Genomic DNA, 22,838 nt, shown 5'->3' on the forward strand with positions numbered 1-22,838 from the left:
AAAAAAAACAAATCACAATATAACAATAATTAAAAAAAAATCAATGCATGAATACAAATCTCAATAAATAATAAAAAAAACATGACAAAAAGAAAATCAATCTTTTTTTTTAATGGTGCTTTCAGAGTTACAATCTGTCTATTTAACAATGAGTGAACCAGAGTCTCAAGTTAATATGTTGATATTTATCATAAAGCTGTTGTGTACAAACATTTGTAAAAGTTAGTTTAGGTGTATGAACTGAAGTGACCATAGAGAAAACATGGATTCCAACGATGTAAGACATTTCAGATGAACGAATGCCACGCAGTGAGTGTAGCCTGCAACACTGAACATTGACAATCAAAAAGTTTACTCTTTTACTATTATGTCTGCTTGATGAAACACTATTTTCATAACCTACCGTGTCTCCAAGTTTTCTTCTTCCTGGTCGGTCAGGACTAGACACTGCTGCCTTCAAATGCCATCGGACATATCCCAACTCCGATTTGAAAGAGCTTGTTCCGCGAGTCCTTGCACTCTATTGTGTGATTATGTGGTTCTCAAACTGACTATATTTCCCACATATCAGCAATGTTACACATGTTGTAAAAAGTCAATATTTTGTATTTATTTTTGCCATGCTTTAAGGTGTTTAAGGGTTATCACCTATTTAATCCCGCATGACATGAACGCAACATGTGACGTTTTGAAGGGAGCTACTCTGTTCTGTAGCAACAGGTATAGGCTGCCGCTGCTGTATGTACAATATATGAAACAGATATGAAATTAATGTGTAATAAAATTCATTAACCTATCCAAACACCAATGCAATTTCCCTCTAGTCCAGCCTACTTGTCATGCAGTGTTATGAATATGTATTTGTTTATTAATTAACACGCTGTGAATTCCTCATTCTACCACTGCAGCAGGTGTCTGCCTCTTGTTTACTGCAATAAAAACAGCAGAATTTGATTGAAAAGACACATGGATATCGCAGAGAAGCCAACACAGCTTGTTATGGTGCGTAATGACGCGCAGCGGCTCGTACGCAACAAGCATGTGCAGGCCGTGGTGTTGCTGCGCTACTACCAATAGGCGGAACTGTGGCTCTTCTGCTGTGTGGTTGTGAGCCGCACAGCTGGAGCATGTGCAGAGGGCTGGCGCGCCGTCCAGCTGCGTCCTGATGCCTGGGAGCCTCATCACATGCGTTTAACTTGGTTTCGGAGCGCGCCGGGAGATGACTTGTGCGCACTGTAGGGTTAATGTGCCGTGAACAAACACCCGCAGAGCCCATTCAGAGAGTCGCCTGCGTCAAGTCCGAAGAGGAATCCGACCGAGGAGTGAGTGAGTCTCTCTCTCTCTCTCTCTCTCTCTCTCTCTCTCTCTCTCTCTCTCTCTCTCTCTCTCTCTCTCTCTCTCTCTCTCTCTCTCTCTCTCTCTCTCTCTCTCTCTCTCTCTCTCTCTCTCTCTCTCTCTCTCTCTCTCTCTCTCTCTCTCTCTCTCTCTCTCTCTCTCTCTCTCTCACACACACACACAGCAGGACCGTGGTGTTCCCACAGCCAAACAGGCGTTTTGAGTTCGGTGCTGCTGGTGATGTAACGCTTCTCACCTCAGCGCTCAACTCCACAAACTGTTACCACCGCTGCATCCGCTCCCAGAGCATGGGACCCTTCAAACTCTGAAGGTAAGAAATGTGCCAGAACTTGCATGTTAGTTAAGTGAAGCCACTTGAGACATTTTTACGCATGGCGGGTTTCAGATGTCTTTCTTTCTCGTCTGCTCCGGCATTTCGTCTACATCTTAGTGTGCGCCTGTTCCATTTCCCTCCTTGATCACCTGGTATACATGAGTTTAGATGTGTTGGATTGCAATATAGATAAGATCATGCAAGGACTTGTCTGCTTGCACCATCAGCCACAGCAATGTTATAATATCATGTGGACTCATTAGGGAGTCATGGATGGGCTATGCACTTTGTGTTGAAACAGACAAACAAGTACTCACAGCTGCTGGGACTTGTAGAAGACATGATCTTAATTGTAATTGGCATCTTAAAGCTGCCAATTACATCTACTAGTTGAACTAATGGATTTAGGGTCACTGTAAATTATTTTCAGGAAGAGGAGCATCACTGAGTGAGCAGAGTAGAGGAGGATGGGGGAACGCCTATTGCTAAAATTAGATTGAGGGAGCGGCAGGGTCTCTAACCTGCTTTGACTCTGGTGAGAATGATGGTAAACAAAAGTCAGTTGGCATGCAAAGTTATCTGGGAAGTGAAGGGGTGGATAGGGAAGATATACCTTGCCGAGGTGTCCATCAAATGGCACTAACCTTCAAGACCCCTGGCAGATAACCAATAAACACCTGTGTGCTGATGAGGATTCGACACTGGAGGGCACATCCCAGCTCACTGAAAGTCAGCGTTGGACTGCTGAATTAAACAAGCGAAAGGTCAGACTTACCTTGCTCGCCTCCTCCAGTCAGCCCCCTCATTACCTGTTCAGGCTGCAGCTGTCTGACTGCAGTGATTCAAGGTGATTTTCTCCCGCCGCCCTCGAAGCAGCAGGGATTAAGAGGCATCTTTGAGTGCCAGGGGGTTGCTGATTACTTGCTCTGCGACGCGCTTGCTTATACTTCACCCCTGCTTTATCCACGCATGTTTTGATGTCAGAGCAGTGGGATTTTACTTGTAAGCTGCAACTGGCTGCCTCTCTGGACTTTATGAAGTCTTAACAGCTGCAGTTTTTGCAGCCCGTTGCGTCCTTGTGGGAGGCAGAAAAGTCACTTTGGTGTTTTTTTTTTTTTTTCGATGTGGCTGATTTTGGCCAGAGCTGCATGTTGCTGATTAACAGTTCCTATTTTGAATATTGGACAAACTTGCTTTGTGTGCACTTGTTCATCTAGATAAACGTCTGATTCAGAGAATGCAAATGTTGCAGCCATCGACGTCAGCCGTCATATGTGACGGCCAAATCTGTCAGCAAAGCACAGATCAATAAAACCATTAGTCTGAAGTCCATTTTATCAGACCGTAGCTTATTTGATCAGCAGTTGCATCAAAGTAGCCCATGGTCTCTGTGGTATGATATACGTATGTGAGGTGGTGCTTGACTTGAAAGATATATAGCGCTTTAAAAAGAAAGGATTTCAAGGATTAAAAGTGCCCTCAGCACACTGGTAAAGCCTCTGCATCTCTATTCCTCCTCTCTCTCCTCCACTGCCGCAGTGCAATTACTTCAGGCCTCTGGAGCGGCCACCCTTGATATTTAGCATCACTTCCAACCACCTCCTCCACCTCAACCTGCAGCGGTGTTGCACTTATCATGAAAGCCAGCCATAATTGGATCCATTGTGCAGGGCTGCTGCTTTATGCCAAAGGACCAACAGCAACACATCTGGGAGGAGGAGGAGGAGGAAGAGGAGGAGGAGAGGAAGGAATCAGAGCAGGGGGACACAGGGAGGAAGAGGGGAAACAAAACTAAATCAACACAAGAGAAAAAAATCAAGGCAAAAAGAAGATAATTACAGAGAGCAGACAGGAGCAGAGGCTCAGCCAGACATGTGTGCTGGATGTTCGCCATCATTGGGGTGTAATGATCCAATGCACTTGTCGCCTCTGTCCGCTACCTTCTCTATCTCAACTTCACATCAGCTAACCCCATCTATTCCTCCACAGTCCCTACACTCCTGATTACCTGTGCCAACTTTTCTCACTTTTACTGCTGGGCCACATTCCCAGCGAGCATGTGCGGAGTAAAACTGGTTCTCAGTTACCTGCACTGTAGTCACCTGAATTTATACGTTTTCTTCTTAACTGTTGTTGGAAGTGTTTTTTTTTTTTTTTTTTTTTTCACAGATTTAAACACCAGAAAAGACACTTACTTGGCAGGACAACACTGATCTCTAAAATGATGTCAATAAAGGATCTAATTGTAGATGGATGTGACTGCTTTATGCAAACAGGGTCACTTTGAAACTTCCTTCAATGGTTCAGTCCAGAAAAATAGTCATCTCGGCTCTCTCCCTGTTCCTCTGGGGATCTTTCTTTTCCTCCGTCACCTCTTCAGCTCCCATGAAAGGGCACAGACCCTGTAAAATCTCAGCATGTCGCTATGCACTCTGCACTACTCACCTTTAAAGGCATGGCTAGAACGCCGGAGAGAGAGGAGGACAGTGGGAGCCATAGGAGGGAAAGGTAGCTGTTAAGGGAGAGTGTTGGACCTGAAGAGCTATAAATCAAGCTGTGGCTGGAATTAAATCAGTCAGGGGGGAGCGCAGTGGTGGATGAAGCCTGTGGGAGGGCGGATCGAAAACTCTCTGGCTGCTGTATCTAACATAGTGTAGTGATTACTTCAGGCAGTGAATTAGCTGCGATAGTGATTGCATGGCCGTGATTAGTCAACATTTCAGTTGACTGGCATCACTCCGTGCTACAGGTGTTAGGCGTGCCTCACTTTCAGAAAGAGAACAGAAAAATGCTTGTGGTATCCTGCACCTGCAATAAAAAAAGTACATTCTTTTTCTCTTTTTTCCCTCTATTTTTGTTTTCATCAGCCTGTTTGCAGTCTGCAATCTCTCACGCTCTTTATCTGAATGTGCATTATGTATTATGACAGCAGGAAATTGTGGGGTTTGTGGTCTGCTCGGGGATGCAAGCTGTTTTAGGGAGGAATACATAAACAGGAACTAGTCAGGGCTAACGCTGTTATAAAAGCCCGCAGGGGTAATGAAGAGGCTGGCTGGGTGAATGTGAAACTCCCATGGGTAAACACACATGACATGAAACTAGTTCAGAATGACTGTTGCATGAAAGCACAGCTCAGTGAGCACGTCTCTGACAGGCAGGAGGAAACGAAGCAGCTAAACACTGCAAAGACGAAATTAGTCTCCAAATGTACAGGATTTGCCTTTTTCTGCAAACTACACACACACACATTTCTTATAATACCCCCGAACTGTGAAAACGGAAGGATTCAGCATCACTTGGTGCTGCTGTTCATGGGTGGAGGTTTTCCTGCAGCTGCACAGCCCTTATCTCTGTGTTTCTGCATGGAGGGTGGGCCTTTGGTGCGTCCAGGCAAAGGAGTTGAAGCTTGCTCTTAAAGAGGTTTAACATGTTGGGAAATATGCTTATTCGCTTTTAGATGAGGAGATTGATACCACCCTTTTTATGAAGCTATAGAGCTAGCAGCATAAAGACTGGAAACAGGTTTGCAAGGCAACCAGTGGAGACTGCAGGAAGTTCCAGGTCTGAAGTCAAAAATAAAACAAAAGTACTTGGTTTCTGCATGAACACACATGATGAACTGGTGACCTTTAGAGGTGCAGGTTGGCAGATTTTCAGTGAAGCAAATGCAGAAGTACCTTAAACCTGCGTACTTTCGGCCAGCAGGGGGCAACTCCTCTGGTTATAAAGAGTAAGTCTGGTTGTATAGAAGTCTATGAGAAAATGACCTTACATCTCACCTAATTTATTACCTCGGTAAATATTGTAAACACGAGTTTATGGTCTCAATCACAAGATGTGTTTAGTAAATTATGGTTCTATTCAGATAAAAGCTGTCTGGGTTTTCCTCTTAGAACTTTAACTCTTTCACAGAGTGTTTTCAGTTCATTAAAGTTAATCGTAACATTGTGGTTGCCTGAGAATGTCTCGTTCAGCATTCGGTTGTGCTTAGCTCCACCCACTTCTGGTTCCAAAAAACAAGATGGCGACAACCAAAATGACGAACTCAAGGCTTCAAACGACAGTCCACAAACCAATGGGTAACGTCACGGTGACTATGTCCACTTCTAATATGCAGCCTGTGGTGTTGCCCCTTGTCTTTGTGCTAAGCTAACTGACTGCTGGCTCTACATATTTACTGTACAAGCATAAAGTGGTTTTAATCTTCTCATCCAGCTCTTGGCAGGAATGCAAGTAAGCATATTTTCCCAAAATGTTCAACTAACGCTTTAATTTGTGGGAGTAGAAATCGTCCAGCAAATCATACAGTTTTCTATAAATCACGCTATGTTTCCATAAATCTGATATCTGGTAAATGCATTCTTCTTGCAAACACAATATTTGATTTCTGTCCGTCATTGCATGGAATTAGTTCACCCCAAATGAAACACTCAACAGGAAGTGCGTTTCCTGACATCAGCATTGCAGCGGCCAGGGTGTTCCCCCCGAGAAACAAACTGTAATATTCGTCTGCAAAAAATGATGTATCACATAAGCTCTTTGACACAGCATGCCGTGTGGCCTCAGCGTTCACTCATCACAACATAAGAGTGAAGTCGTAATGTTGATAAAACACTTTTTCTAAGAGTAATGAGTATTCATTAGAAAAACGGACTGCATATGAAAGTGATTGTTACAATCACAAGTGTGGACATACAGTCGCCACATTTCACACACGCATACCAACACACCCTTCCGGTATTTGTTATGAAGCAAACTTTCACATCTGGTAAAAGGACAGAAGTTTGAGCAGGAAGCCTCATAACAAAGCAGTAAAAACAATGTGACACAATGATACATTGTTGCGTTTGGGGTGGGGGAGGAAGATATCATAGCAGCGCATGGCAGTGCCCTTTCTGTCTCACACATTACACTTTTCATTTGAAGTCAGAAAGTTGAGATGTAAGATAGGAGAGTGTGCCAGATGTGGAACAGGATGCGTGACTTTTTTTTCGTTTTGGAGGACGTAATAAAACATTACACTCTAGCAGCTGCTATGTCCCAGGAGCACATTGTGAAATATGCATATTTCTCTCATTCTTCTTCTCTTACTTCAATGTTATGAAATAGTGCTGCTTGCATCATTCACATAGTTTTGAGGTAGATTCACGTTGAAGTTTTTCTTCATTACTACCCCTCCCTATTTGATGTATTTCCCTCTTTATTCAACAATCTCTTTCCACTTTTGACTGGGCTAAAGCGAGGTCGAGTGCGCTCTCTTCCTGCCTCCCACTCTCTCTCTCTTTATCTCCCATTCCTCCCTCCGCCTGCCTACCCCCCTCCGTCCCTAAGGAGCAACTCTAGCTGCTAATCTCAGTTTGCAGCCGGTGAGCCCCCACCGATGTGGCATTCTACGTGTCCAGGGAAAAGGAAACGTTTCCCTTCCTGCTTTCGGTACCCTGCGGTCTGTAAATAGAGCCTGTCACCAGCCGCTCTGTAGGGCCCTATGAAGAACTATATCCGTCCCATCATGCGACACTCTTGCTACAACTTCCTGATACAAACTAGTGGGTGTTGGGCAAGAGATAAGGGTGCTGTGTGTATAACATGAAGAAGTGGTGTTTTTTACAATCTTGTAATTCTATTACCATGCACTCATAAGGACATAGAGATGAGATAAAGCGTTGAAGTGCAGATGATGCACTTTGGAAACTGGGATCAAAGTTAAAGTAAATAAAATACCATATTCATTTGAGACATCAGTTATTTTATAGTTACATATAAACACGTTTTTCTACCTTCACCAGTCTAAATCAAACTACCTTTACACTGTGTGACACCGAGTTAAATTTGCTGTTGAAAATCTAGAGCGAAAGCATTTCTAGTGGAAGCATGTGACGACGGGATGGAACATTGACTCTCAGTGCCACTCACAGATAAAGTGATGGTAAAATCTGTAGAACAATAGAAAATGGGGGCAACAACAGCGAATATTAGACAGATAAGAGGAAGGAAAACTCCTCTGTGACAAGACGCAAAGAGGATCATGGGAAAAAGTCTCCTATCAGAATCAATATCACAGTTTGATACAGATGTAGATGAATACCATGACATGCTGAATGCTATGCAAATGTACGGAAATGGATGTTCAGTACAGTCACCATTTGTTATATTATAATGTATAATATAACGCAGAATGCCTTCTGTGTTGAGTCTGCATGTTCTCCCAGTGTCAGCGTGGGTTCTCTCCGGGTTCTCCAGGTTCCTTCAAAGACATGCAACTTAGGTTAATTGAAGACTCTAAGTTGCCCGTAGAAACTTAATCAAAATGTATTTATATAGCACAATTTTAAAAGACAACAAATGTTGCCCAACGTGCTGCACATACAGTAGATATGCAGTCATACAAACACAGACTTGATTAATAACAGTAAGTGACATTAAAATCCAGACAAACTGACATAAATCACACAAAAGTGACATGTTAAGATCAAAGACATTTTTAACATTTAAACGTTGGTAAGCTGGATGACAACCTAATATGAAGGGGTAGGTTGTTCCAGAGCCTAGGGGCAGCGACAGAGAAGGACCGGTCGGCCCGGGTTGTCTTTTTTGTTTTCGGAACAACTAAAAGCTGTTGGCCGAGAGATCTTTAAACATGTTTGTGTGGGGCAGAATGTACAGACTGTGTGCGTTTTTCAGTGTCTGTCTAATAGCTAATTAGAGTGAATCAATGTGTCCCCATTTTGTAGCTCATGACTATTATCCATGAAAACATCGAACTTGTTTTACCCAAATGCCAGAGGGGAGGGAATAAAACTAAATCAATATATGGAGACTGTGCATTAGCTCAGGATATTAAGTGGCATAGAAATTAGCCCATTATGGGAATATCAATAGCAGGATGGATATCATTATCTGTTTGTCTGTCAGTGTCTGATCATCAATCAGTGCTAAGGTCACTTTTAAGACAAGAAAAGGTGTTGAAGATTTATGCTGCCAGTTTCTTTTTATTGTGTGGACTTTTTTAGAAGGCAGTGGCTCAATCTGATGCGATTTAGTCAGAATCCATTCATTTATACAACAAATACTTTACTCCATTTGATAGAAAATATATATTCAATCTACACAAGTATTTAAAGGTGCTGAAGATAGGTTTTGAAGGATTTTGGCCATCACCATCTTGTTTTTTTGCAACCAGTGAATGGAAGTGACCATATTTGGACTGCAGAGGGGCGACCTGTCAATCACAAGGTAGCGTCCCCTGCTTTATGGTCTATTTTACTCTAAATGGGACCATCATTAACTAAATGAACATTCAAGTGAGAAGCAGGATCATTTTCTCCGGAGAGCGGGCGTCACACTTCCGCGACGAAAATGTTGGTCGGGGCGGCGTTATCAGCGGTAACCGATGTATCAGCGGTAACCGATGTATCAGCGGTAACCGAGCAGAGCGGCCACGATTAGCTAGCTAGTGGGGCACAGTTTAAGAAGCTTGAATTACAACACATTGAGTGTGACTTCATCCTCTGCTCAGCTATATTAAAGCTCTGAATTTGGCACTGTGGTGTAGCTGAAACAATACATTTGAAGAGTAGTCGACTATGTTGTTTTATGGCTAAAATACTGAGAGTTCAAAGGACAGCAGTGAGAAGGTGTCTTTCTGTGTTAAGCCAGAAGATGTGACATTTTCAATGGCCACACTACAGATTCCACACGGCCAGGATTGACCAGGCACCCGTCAACTTCCCTTTATCCCTGCTGCGCCCCGGCCCACCCCTAATCTGCCTGATCGATGGCCCTGGATCGTCGTCACCAGGCAACTAAGGATGACACCAAAGCTCTCACTGTGTGTGCGACCTAATCAATCTACCGCCTCCTGGAAGTATAAACACACATCAGTAATCTTGCGGGGGAAAAATACTTAAATAATCGCAGGAAAGGCAGAAGGGGGACGTCTGTATGTTCCCCTGAAAGCATAGAGAGAATTGTTCTCTGGGTCGTGACAAAGAGCTCCAGTCATTGGGATGATGAATGGATAGCAAGATGGTATCACCATCAAGATGGGCACAGCCTGTGCCGCAGTGCCAGACCAGACTCTATTTAGAGCAGGTCTACCATTTGTTTTGTTCAGTGTTGCCTGTTCGGATGGACACATCCTCGGCTCTTGAGGACAGACTGAACTGAACGATGTCCACTTTGTCACGGAGAAATCCATTTCAGCCCAGATCTAGATGACTGTGGTTAATAGTGGCTCTTGTTGTGTGGCAATCAAGGACTCAAGGCCACTTTCCTTCCGATTATATTCATGAGATTTGAGCGGTGGTGTCTGGATGTCTCAGGTCTTGGATGTTGTTTTTTCTTTTTTTTCTTTGAGGTTTCAGACTATGGCTCCGATGTATTTCCTGCAGTGACCTTAGCATCCTCACAGGAACTTTCATGTCTATCTATAGCAACAGCACATCATTTTGATTGTGGTCCGGCAGTCTGCCATATAACCCGTTATCGCTCCGTGATCTGACCACGTCCTTTTTAGAAAGGCACAGATTTGAAGTTTGCAATTTCACTCTTTCATCATTATCACAAGGACTTTCACTCACTCACTCTCACATCGCTGAAGCTCTAGGGTTACACTTCCTCCTCTTTCCCTCTCCCCTGCAGAAATGTGTGTCTGCATGCGTGTGGCTGAGACAGCTCGTGAAGCCTGTAATTGAGTGTGTCCGCCCACCGCGTTGCAGCAGTGGAAGGCTTCATTGTGTCAGGCACAATAGACACATACACATACTCATCACCCTCTGCCACAGAACCACAACATTGAAGAGCCATTAGCAGAAGCAGCCGCACGGGGGGGGGGGGGGGGGGGTCACTTTGTCACAACCTCTGCGCTACCTTCACGCTTCATCATCAGCAATGTACCAAAAATATCCAGCGGCTTTCTTTATCTCCTATTTTACCACCAGATTGAGCCGTAACCCGTATAGCAGATAGGATTAGTGCATTTTACTTCTTCACACGCAATAAACACGTCCAAGATAGACCGCAAACAAAATAAAAAAGATTCCCACATACGGTTGCCTCGGTAAAAACATGTATTTTTGTGCATGTGTGTCGTGTGTAGAGGTGTGTAGAGGTGTGTGTGCTGTGAAAGTGACTGGGCAGTAAGATGTGGTTGCCATGGTTCCCTGCTGCCAGGACTTGTTCAATCACCAAAGACAATCATACATTTCTTTCTTAACTTATTTCTGTAACACACGCGTGACGGAGCAAAATTGCCACCGTGTATTTTCAACGTCAAGGATGTCAGGGACAGATAATAAATTGTGGTTTCCTGTCGATTGTGGCTTTCTATCAGTGTTTCTGAGAAGCCACACTGCGGTCAAAGCAGGCTGAGCCGTCTGTCATATTCTGCTATCGCAGTCACCTTATTTGTATGCCGAGTTTGTATCGGTGTACCGACGTTGGCCATCTCAGTGTGCGAATGTAAATTAGATGTCAGACGTTGTGGAAGACCAACATGAATAATTATGTCACTTAAACTCAAACTGCCAGTCAATATTATTTTGACTATTTGCGGTGAAAATAAGTCTTTAGATCCTTTACTTGAGTAAAAGTAGCAGTACCACAGTGTAAAAAAAACTACATGTAAAAGTAGACCCACTCTCATCACTGATACTATGTGACCAAACTGTGGAAACAGTGTGTGTTTTAAGTATCTGGGACAAACTCAGTTTTACAGACAATGTTGTTTTTATATGTAAGAAAGCTAGTCAGAGACTGAGACTTGAAGGGTTTGGTGGAGCGTATGTTAGAGAGCACCCTTTTTTAAATATCCGTGTGTGATATGGGCAGTCACTTCACTGTAGTGAACAGAAACAAGCTGGCCAGCATTGTTAAGACAGCAAGGAAAAGCCATTACATGACCCCTTTGTTCTGTTTTATGCTCTATTCTAAGCATTATTAGCAAAATTATCAATTTGATTCATGTTAATGAAACATTTTATTGAATCTCAGTACTTTTTGACAACTGATCAATATTTATCTGTAACACCTTCCTTCTTCAGATGTCTGCTGATAAGTCATATCTTATCTTAAGTCTATATGTCAGAACTGTCTATTCTATTGTGTATTGCTGCTAGCGTTAACGCAAGGGAGCCAAAGAGGTATTGCTTTTGTAAGCCAAGCCAATTAAACTGTTCGCTGAAAGCCGGAACAATTATTTTTCAGTTTCAGTCTAGGTTTTGCAGATTGACATTTTGAATTTGTTGGGTCAAACCAAACCATCATATCAGCAGGGGATGATGAATGACAGATATCCCCATTAAATTCACCAGCTCGAGTGTAAACAATAACTGGTTCTCTCACTCCCTGCAGTGTGGAGCGGTATGCAAAACAAATGACCACACATATAACTATAGTGGCAACGGCCACTAGGAATTTGATTTCCTCTCTCTTTGCTTTCTTCGTACAGCAATTACTCTCTCTTTGCTCCCCTTTGATCCTTTCATCTTCTCCTGTGTTCAGCGAGAGGAACGAGAGTCAAACCAGCGAGAGACAGAGAAAGGAGGGGGTAAAAGAAAACGAGAAAGGAAACGATGGAGTCCATATTGTCGGAGCAGTCGGCCGCAGTGGACGAGCTGGTGGAAGCGTGCATCCAAGCCTTCGGTGGGTTATTTGAACACTCTCTTTGAAGTCCAAAGTGACTCAATAAAACATGTTAATTGTTAAATTATATTTTATAATATATTTTATAAATATTGTATGGAATCTATGTATGGTGTTGAGTAAATGTGTGATCAGACAATGACTCACACACTGACCAACATAGATGCACACTAACAGACAGCAGGTGAGTATATCCTCCTGATAATGAGTGACGTCCTATTTTCTTCTTCTTCTAGATGAGAGGGGCACTTTGAAGGATGCCTCCTTGGTCCGCATGTTTCTCATGATGCATCCATGGTATATCCCTTCAATCGACATGGCTAAGAAGCTGGTGCTCAAGTATCCTTCGCCTTTGTTTTCTGCTACCTCGGAGATGTATCTGTGAGATCTTAATGAGATTTAGGAGAGAGTTTTCTGAGTCTGAACTAGAGAAATTTGCAGCAAAGTTTCACCTTGACTTTGAGATAAGATCTCAAGAGGAGAGCTGCACTGCTGAGCGCCGAACAAGAATATGTCACCTTGTCAAGTAATAAACCGTTATCTTATTCTTTAACAGCTGCTTGTATTCCTTTCTGACCTTTGGTCTGATTATTTTATATATGGGTTTGTGAGTTTATATTGACTGTAGCTGCAAAACAATCTGTTTTTATCATCATATAAAGCAGTAAAAGTGTTGAAAGGTCCTAAACTCAATGTCACATTATTGTGCAGAAACAAGCATAGCCCCCCACCCCCTTCCTGTACTTTTCATCATCGTTCTCTCTTTTCATCCCTTTGTTCTGCCTTCCAGGTACTGGATCTCTGAGTTTCCAGCAGAGTTCAATCTGAGCCCGGAGCTGGCGGACCAGATCAAAGACTTTAAAGACCTCCTGACCACCGAGGGCAACGAGAGCCAGAGCCAGCTCATTGACCTCACCAGCGTGTGAGTGATTTGGTTGTTGAAAGCTATGCGTGCTGTGGGTGTTTATATCAGCGTGCCCTTTTAGTGCCTGTTCTCAGAATTTGCTGAGCTGTGCTACGCTGGGTCAGTGACTTCTCCTTTTCTCATAATAAGCCAAACCTCGATTTTTTCCTAAACCTAACCAAGTAGGTTTGTTGCCTAAACCCAAGGAACTGTCTGGCAGAACGCCCAGAAGGAAAACCTCTACCATGTGCATTTTTCTTGGTGACATCTACTTCCCTTCAGTTTTGGCTTTGTCGAGCAGATTTTTGATCTATTGCAGCTGAGGGAATGTCCTTCCAGAAATAAATTCTGCAATTGATCAAAACAGTTTGATCCAAATGACCTAAGAAGAGAACACTTTTCATAAGATATTCTTATTGTCCCTCCCAGGCCGTCATATCAATGGAAGCGGCAGGTGACTCAACGTGTCCCGTCAGTGTCCAAAAAGAGGAAAATGTCCCTGCTGTTTGACCACCTTGATTCCTGTGAACTGGCTGAACACCTGACCTACCTGGAGTACAAATCCTTCTGCAAGATCCTGGTCAGTTTGACCGCAGTCTGTGGTGAAGCTGTGTATCGACTGTGATGTTTACAGCTCTTAAATTCTTAATTCTTAGTAATGTCACATGCGGCAGGCTCATTGTAGTTGCTAAGCAATAGTGGTTAAGATGTACTTTTACTGGCAGTAATTATATTTATTTTGAGGAAACATTTTGCTCTTTGAGTGTTATTTTGGGAAGCAAATGCGATGACTGGAAGTGTGCTAATTTTAATGGTAGATGCTTTTAGATCATCTAGCCCACTGGTCTAAATGTGCAGAAATAATACTTTTCTGCACAAGGACTAGTTGAAAACAAATCAGTTTTTTATATTTCCCAGATTAAAGATTGGTTTAAGTGTCAGTCAGTTGGCTGCTTTGTTATCCACGTTTCTGCTTTAAAGGAACAGTCCAGCATTTGGTAACAATTTCAAAGGTAAAAAATATTTTTGAAGAAAGCACATAGCTCCTTGTCAAATGAATTGTTTGTTTTGCACTTTTCTGTCTGTGCAGATACAACAAACAACATATGACGTGTTAATTAGTGAGCTTTAGAGAGGCTGAATGGTGGATTTTGTTACTTTTGGACATAGTCAAAAGTTAGCTGTCTCCCCCTTTCCAGCGTTGATGCTATATTAAGCTAAGCTGACCAGCTGCTGCCTCCAGCTGCATATTTACCATACAGACATGGAAGTGGTATTCATCTTCTAATCTACACCTTGTGAGGAAAGCAAATAAGCATATTACCCAAAATGTCAAACTATGCCTATACAGCGGCACTCCAGTGATTTAGTGTTGCACTTCCAAAGCTGGGGGACATACAGGAGACATATTACAATTTAATTATATCATATTCAAAGCATATATATATATATATATATATATATATATATATATATATATATATATATATATATATATATATATATATATATATATATATATATATATATATATATTTAGTTTGAAGTATAGGTCCAGGCCAAAATGCAACTCAATAGTGCCTTTTGTTAGACCTTTCCTGTTAGACCATTGTGGAGGATACAGTTGTCAAGATTGATAGATATATTGGGATGTAAGCATGTAATTTGTTTTAAATAAATGAAATTAAATGTGTAATGCTTCTCACCTCTTTTAGTTTCAGGACTACCACAGCTTTGTGATGCACGGCTGCACAGTGGACAACCCCATCCTGGAGCGTTTCATCACCCTTTTCAACAGCGTCTCCCAGTGGATCCAGCTCATGGTGCTCAGCAAGCCCACCGCCCCGCAGAGAGCCGCCGTCATCTCCCACTTCATCCGAGTGGCACAGGTATGTCCGCGGGGCCCATTAAGGCTGTTTACTGCAGGGGCTTTAAACAGAGCTGGAGGGAGCCGTGGCGTTCAGGGTCCATGTAGAAGCACACTGATGGGAGGTCATTTCCTGTAGCCACAGAGAAAGAGGAGAGAAAGCTGTAAAAAGGTGAATTACAGACTGAACAGTGAGCTGTGGAGAGAAGGTTAAAAGTCACAGTTAATTCTTGATGACTTGCGCACACACACACACACACAAGATGCCAGCAGAACCCATTCAGTGGCGCAAATTGTGAGAAAAAGTGAATTTCATTTTAAAAGGCTTTAGAGGTATTAGCATGTTAAGATGCCTACTGAGAGCTCTTTAAGATAATGCTGCTGTCAGGGGAAAGCATCTCCAGGAATTAAGAAACACTTGTTTTAGCTGGGTAATGATGCATTTTTGGCATTATCCAAAGGCTTTTATGGGCCTAAGAGGTCTCTGGAGGAGTAACATTTCCACAATCGGACAATAAAATATAATAACTCCCAGAAGAAAATGAGTTATTTGCTGCAAAGAATAGAAACACAAATTAAGACAATTCATTATACAGTACCTATATTACTCTAACCATACTTGCTGTTGGTTAGAAATAATTCAATGATGCATCCTACAATCAGTGGACACATCAGGTGGCATAATTCAGTAATGTTTGCAGGTTCACTATTTAGTAATGTGTGTTAACGTCCTACCATTTGCTAATTAGCACTAAAATGTTTCACATGTAGTTTAGTCTCTAAAAACGTTTTTTAACCAATTTTTTTTGTAATTTAGACCTGATGATGGCGCTACATTAAAAGTCAGAAGATGACCAAAGTTTTTACAATTCATCCTTAGAACGGCATGAATGTGTGTACCACTTGTTGTCGAGACATAACACAACATACTAAAAACGTCAGCCTGCTGGAATAGTTAGTGAATCACTAAATGCAGTAGGATTCATCCTCTTGGAACCATAAATGTCTGTACAAAACGTTGCGCTAACGTGTCCAGTAGATACACAGATATTTTATAAGATAATTGAACACTGCGATGCGCCGTTAGCCCGCAAGGAAAATGATCAGTCAACAGGATTCATCCTCTTGGGATTTTGAATATCTGCACCAAAGTTCTGGGAAATCCATCCAGTAGTTGTCCTTTTGTATTTCATGTAAACACCAAAGATTTTAAACTGAGAGGAAAAGTCAAGGGATTATCAAAGCCAGGGTTCATCTTCAGGGGATCACGAATTAATGAAAATGTCATGTCTATTCAATATTCATTGACATATTCTACTATAGTGTTGGCCAAAATTGCTGTCCCTTCAAATTCAATAGATTATAATCCTAAATGAAAGTTAGGCTATCCTTCATCTGTCCATATATCCACATAGCTCATCATGTGCTTATCGACTGAACTCATGAAAATGGCTCTAATCTTAATCTAGTCCCTCCCCACCAATTCCAAAACAGAGTTCCTAGATGGCTGCCTTATATGGTCCTCTACCCATGTGTCTTGAGACTATGTCATCCTTTCACTACAGAAACATCCCTTTAAAAGCCGTCCTGGGCTTCACTGTAATTGACACCGTTTCAGTCTGATTTTATCATCTGGTCTGCCAGATGGACTGGGTTCTCTCTCTATGCCACAATTCATTCATCGCCGCTGAGCGAGGGAGCTTCAGTCGACCATAGAAAAAACATTTTCCTCCTGAAAGGCCTGCAGTGCTTATGTGGATGCATCCTCATTACTTATTGCTAGTCTACTCCTAGAGTGTTACCCATTTCCCATCCATCCTTCTCTTCAGCTGCAGAACAAACTTCTCTCTCATAATTTATTCAGCGGGGTCTCAGTAGGGTTTAACGCCTCCTTCTGTCTCAATACAGCAGCACTCCAACACGTCAGCACAGCTCTTGTCCCTTGCTCTTGTCTCACCCTGCTCGGTTTTGAACACTTAGACTCTTTCCAGTGTTTTGTGATGCTTTGACAGTGTAGCGGTGAAGACAGATGCTGATTGATGTGTTGGATGAATGTCAGATCAGCTGCTGAAGGCCTGAGAGTTACGTCTACGGGCTCCCACCTCCTGGTCAATTTTTTTAATATCCCTCTACATCACCTCTGTCAGCGCCCCCGAATCATCTCTGTGTATCTTTGGCATCTTTCAGATTTATTCTAATGAAATAATAATTAGCATATGTTAGCATGCAAACATGCTTAAAGTATCCGAATTAGTATGTGCGCAAACACCTGTGCTTGCATAAACGTACACTTAAGTGTCCCGGTTTGGGGGTTTGAAATGTGGTCGCACTATGCTGGCGTGGCTGTAGACTCTGAGTCTTGTAACAAGAAGGCTTTTTTTATTTTATTTTGTATTTGTCCATACATCACATGTTCATATTTATAACTTTTCACATCCTAGACTGGCAGTTTAAACAGTGGCTAGTGTGTTCACATAATGATAACCAGTGTTCCCCACTTTGAATGTTAAGACCAGAGGTCAGTTGGTCATTCGTACTGAATGGGTTAACACATTTGGGTATACATGAGAGACACATTGTCCCAGCTGGCAGTCCCGTTGTTAATTCGCTGCCAATTTACAAATGGTATTCAGAAATGTAGCCCAGTGTGAGAACATGCAGGGATAAATATTATGGTCTAGCTGATTACAAGTGTATTCAAAGTGGGATGGACATACTTGACATTTCTCAAAGCTTCCCTCAGGGTGCGCTGGTCGTGTCCTATTTCAGCTTCCTGGTGGGAGCGCATTACAAATGACTCATGTTCATTAGTTTTTCTCTTGACTGCACAGACTTGCATTATGATTTAAAATGCAAAAACGTCCCTTTCGCCCTCATTAGAAAGCTCCATTCCAATTTATTTCACAATATATTCTGAGTGTACGCATCTGTGCCTTCTGGCTTTGATAAACAGCCACATCAACACATCGGCTGCGTGATAACAATTGGTTGACTAGAGGATGCATCCATCTGCCAAACCTTTTCATACGCACAGCGTTTATTCCACACCCAGTGGAAAGCCCCGGCATGTTGACAATGAAACCTTTCTCAGGCCTCGCCGACAGTCACATGCACGTACAGCTTAACCGTAGTCTGCAAATGGTGGGCTGCCTTCCACACTGCTTTGCCAATTGATTCCAAAGGGTGTTTGAGCTGAATCAAATGATCCCCTCTGGCAGCCCTCCCACACAGCTGTGACCCCATTGATTTTCGGTGAGATGCCACGCAGGCTGAAGGGCAGCGGGGAGCCCTGCGGAGTGCCATTCACAAAGTATTAGCTTAGGGTTGACAAAAGCAAGTTAGAGCCTTTGGTAATATGTTGGTATACACAGATTAGCTTATGTGCGGATGTGCATGTGAGCTGCTGAACACTAGACTCTAACTTGAAGCTTTTATATTTCACTCTGACTCCTTATGCTGTAAATCTGTTTTGACCTGTGTCGCCTCCTCTCTCCTTAAGATCCTTTTTGGCAGCGGCTTACACATTCATTCACGGCCTCCTATTTCACCCTTGCTCCTAAAGAATCCTCCCTCTCGTCCACAGAAGCTGCTGCAGTTGCAGAACTTCAACACGCTGATGGCTGTTGTGGGCGGCCTCAGCAACAGCTCCATCTCTCGTCTCAAAGACACGCAGGCCCACATCAGCGCCGAGACCAACAAGGTGCCGTCCTCACCGAACATCACTGATCTCTTTCTGGCACCCACAGCCAAACACTACCAGGCAAATTCAATGTTCACTGCATGCCGATGATTCCGTAATCCACATCTCCTCTGTGTGAGCTGCCAAGCTCCCTATCTGTGCCCATTACTCCTACACAGTGGCTTTTCAGAGTTATGAATTTGAGCCATATAACTGGAAAGTTACAGTCTCGTCCGTTATGTAAGTCCATCTGGAGCAAAAGTTTTCCGGAATGTTTTTGATTTCTATAAACAAATCTCTGTTGAGACCGGCTTTCTGTTTGCTGCCAACTCTCATCTTATCCCTCCATTTCGTCCACGCTAAAATTCTATCCCCATGCTTTCACTCAACCGGCAGGTTTTCAACAACCTCATTGAACTGGTGACGTCGTGTGGGAACTACAGTCAATACCGCAAGCGCTTCTCCGAGTGCTCGGGCTTCCGATTCCCCATCCTCGGCGTGCACCTGAAAGACCTGATAGCCGTGCACGTGGCGCTGCCGGACTGGGCCGACAAAGAGAAAACGCAGGTCAACCTGGCGAAGACCCAACAGCTGTACGCCATCCTTCAAGAGCTGGCACTGATCCAGATCACACCGCCTCACGTCGACGCCAACACAGACCTGCTCAACCTGCTTACGGTGAGTGCAAAGAGTGGACAGAATGTGTAAGCGCAGCATCCGGGACGTCTGGCCTGAATTAAAGATGTGCCCCCGAAGAACAGCTTGTATCAGGTGCTGCGAGTCTGTTATTCATCATGAAGTGCAGAATTTGAAAGCACTCATTAACCACCCAGACAGCAGTGAAGTAGGAGGAAAAACTTTGAGAAGGACGAAACACTTTGTGTCCAGCCAGTGTAACAGGCTATCTGTTTGATGCACAGAATTTGTTCTGCTGAGATTTGATTGGCTCGTGGTCAAACAAACTGTAGCCAGCTGGGACAAAAATCTGTCTACAGAAAAAGGCCAGAGATTATATGTAACCAAAACCATTTAAGTTGCTGTAGGTAATACGCTGACTATGGATAAGGATATGCATTTATATATCCCACTTTTTTTAGAATTAGACTTATCCAGGACAAAGAGTCATGAACCCCCCCGAAGCATCTCTTTATTGAACTTTTTGTTAACCTGAACCGAAACCTCGTGTCTGGTCCTGTATCCTGATTAACGATTACGGGGCTTTTGCTGTCAGAGCACGTTGACTTTGAAATGACCTAAGAGAGGACCTCAGAGGAATCCCTATCTTCTTCCATAGACTTACATTTTATGTCTTGGCTGATGAAACATCGCTCTCTCCCTCTCCTTATGTTACACTTTTTCTTCATATTACACCCCTATCAATCACTAAACACCAACAGGAAGAAATGGAAACCTCCACCAGTAAAAAAAAAATGGTTGTTGCCAAGTGAAATTATGTTGGAAAGGCATAATGGGACAATTCATACCACTAGCATGAAGAAAATGATCCTTTCCATATTTTGAGTGAGTTATCCTAACTTATGTTAGGTGAGAGCTTTTAAACTGGGAACCGTGTGTCAGACTGATCTCAGGTTTGTTGCTGCCTGCACTGCCTGAGACTGTGGTGGTGTTTTTGCACATCACACTACTCCCCTGAGTATGTGTGAACATGTTTTGGCAGATGCAGATAAGAGTTTCCTGAATTTGAGGAGCTGTCTGTATTTAAACAGTCCCAAGAGATTAATCACTCAGGTGTTTGTGTGAGATTGCAGCTGGCTCACCTTTTTTTTTTTTTTTTCTGTGGATATGAAAGAAAACAACTTGACAGGTTTTGGAGCTGAGAGGTACCAGGGAAGTTTGCCGGACAGAGTCGATACCCAATTATCTTATGCCAGTGCTTATTGGAGTTGATCTATCTTGAGTTTGAGGAAAGGAGAGCGAAGGGCGAGGTGACGGAAAGAAAGTCAATAAATCCTTTAACAAATAATCTCTGCACAGGCATGCCTGCAAATCGCTCAGGTTTAAAATACTACTTCCCTCCTTTTTGAGTAATACTCATCAGCCTTTCAAATGGAAACGATTGCATTAAATCATCCTAGATGTTTTGCACAAGTTACAGTTAACCTTCTCTTTTGAAATACTGTAAAGTGAATCAGAAGGCCAAACAAGAAGAAAACCATTTTTTCCTTCCCCAAAATCAGAAGGTCAAGTCAATAAAACCCAGGAAACACAATTATAGCAGGTTCATAGCTCTGAGGAAAATAAAAGAAACTGAGGCCAATAATGGATGCAGTAGATAATTACATGCGGCAGTCGGCTGCAACATGTTAGCTGGAGCAAAACATAGATGCTGCTCTCTCACCTGTTGCCATGGCGGCTGTGTCAGTGTGAAAGTAGTTAACAATTCACATAATGAACAGGTCTTTCTCAAGGGTTGAGGAATGGCTTTACACCTCCTGAAAATATTGGTTTAAAGAAATACTTTATACAAAATTACTTTTGTATATCAGTTACTCACCACCTGGAGGCATGCAAGAAAAACTTTCTTCAAGAATTCAAGACATGAGGTGAGTAACTGATACACAAATAGTCATTTTGGGGGTGAAGTATTCCTTCAACTTCTCTTGGTGTAGCTGTGTAGAAGTGTACTTCAGGGTGTGTCAGTACAATGTGACATCACCCGCAAAAAGTCAAATATGGAGGGTCATTTAAAGACAAAAAATGTCACACCGGCTCCCCATGTTCTGTTCTGTGCAGGTGTCTCTGGACCAGTACCACACAGAGGAGGAGATCTACCAGATGTCTCTACAGAGAGAACCTCGCAAGCCAGCGGTGAGCAGCACACCGATGGACACTGTAGGTCCCGTTCCAGCCTGTTCTTAGAAGTGATATACTCCTCTCTGCTCCTGCTTTAATATGACGGACGGTCACAATTTATTGCTCATTAGAATTTATTTCTCCTCCTTTGATCCACTGTTGTAACCCTTGACTACACAGCAGCTGTGTTTTCTTTGTAAGATGACGGGTTCAGCCCCTCTTCTCCCCCCCCCCCCCCTCCCCGGGCTGACACTAATGTCGCCGTCTTTGGTTTCTCATCGGTTGCAGCAGAACTCCAGCGCCGCCCCAGCGCCCGACCCAAAGCCCCCCATGATCGACGAGTGGGCTGTGTCGGTGAAGCCCAACGCCGACCCGACGATCATCAAGAAACACATAGAGAAGATGGTGGAGGTGAGTTTCTCAGCCCCAACACATTCCCCTCTCTCAGTGCTGATTGTCGTCCCAGGGACACTGTTGTTGTCCTCTCCACCAACATCTCGACATGATAACTCCAAAGTGCTCTTGGCTCTTTGGCCAAATGGTTAGTAATCTCTTACCAGGATGACTAAGACTGGGAGGCTCATTTGAAAGACAGAAACCTTCCATTTTTGTATAATTGAAGTTACAGAGAGTACTTCTTGCAGATACCCTTAAAGCTACAATTCATAATTTTAATTAAAATTACTTTTTGTGATATTTACTCAAACTGTCATTATATCCTGACAGTAGGACATGAGAATTCAGGTTCAAACGGTCGAACTAGGCAGTGCTAATCAAGTATGAATTAAGATTACTGTATTGACTATTTCTCACCTCAAATGTTTTCAGAAACAAATTTCAGTGAGCTGTTTAGCCGCTGTGTTGCAAACAATCGAGCCAAAACTATGCAACATTTGGAACAATTCATACAATCACACATTCATTCTCTCACACACACACTTCTGCTGCTATAGCTTACTTATGCTATTGTGGTGGTTACATTAGCTAAACTGCTAACTTGCAGGGTAACTGACATGACGGATTCAGTTCGTAGAGTTCATGAACATTCTTTTCATGTGCTACTGTTATATTAGGTTTTAGCGAGTCACAGATACACATTTCAATGGTTTTGGTTAAAAATGAGGAATATAAAGTATTTGGTGGTTCCTGGTTGTGGACCAATTACACTAGTTTGAAAATGTGCTTGATTTATTCATATTGTGTAATTAACATTTGGGAATCGTCAGAACCCTCCAGGTAGGATAGGGGAGCTATGCTGCCTGAT

At 42.8% G+C, this 22,838-nt stretch overlaps 1 protein-coding gene across 7 annotated transcripts in view; it reads left to right on the forward strand.

Annotated features, from left to right (window-relative positions):
- Positions 1 to 1,141: 1,141 nt before the first annotated feature.
- Positions 1,142 to 22,838, forward strand: part of LOC137874714 (RAS guanyl-releasing protein 2) — a 34,747-nt gene continuing 13,050 nt past the window's right edge. Inside the window, exons 1-11 of one of the 7 annotated variants that reach the window (XM_068713598.1) lie at positions 1,142 to 1,326; positions 12,170 to 12,310; positions 12,547 to 12,649; positions 12,780 to 12,836; positions 13,101 to 13,232; positions 13,644 to 13,794; positions 14,930 to 15,103; positions 18,665 to 18,781; positions 19,157 to 19,438; positions 21,515 to 21,613; positions 21,863 to 21,985. In XM_068713598.1, coding sequence (XP_068569699.1) covers positions 12,241 to 12,310; positions 12,547 to 12,649; positions 12,780 to 12,836; positions 13,101 to 13,232; positions 13,644 to 13,794; positions 14,930 to 15,103; positions 18,665 to 18,781; positions 19,157 to 19,438; positions 21,515 to 21,613; positions 21,863 to 21,985 — 1,308 coding nt within the window. In that variant the 5' untranslated portion in view covers positions 1,142 to 1,326; positions 12,170 to 12,240. Of the gene's footprint in view, positions 1,327 to 1,446; positions 1,667 to 2,295; positions 2,434 to 2,461; positions 2,517 to 12,169; positions 12,311 to 12,546; positions 12,650 to 12,779; positions 12,837 to 13,100; positions 13,233 to 13,643; positions 13,795 to 14,929; positions 15,104 to 18,664; positions 18,782 to 19,156; positions 19,439 to 21,514; positions 21,614 to 21,862; positions 21,986 to 22,838 lie in introns of those variants that run through there. The other 6 variants (XM_068713597.1, XM_068713602.1, XM_068713604.1 and 3 more) reach the window with 6 other exon arrangements.

This window comes from Cebidichthys violaceus, unplaced genomic scaffold, assembly GCF_023349555.1.
Source record: "Cebidichthys violaceus isolate CVI_PGR_0920_01 unplaced genomic scaffold, fCebVio1.0.p SCAF_19, whole genome shotgun sequence".
NCBI lineage: Eukaryota > Metazoa > Chordata > Actinopteri > Perciformes > Stichaeidae > Cebidichthys > Cebidichthys violaceus.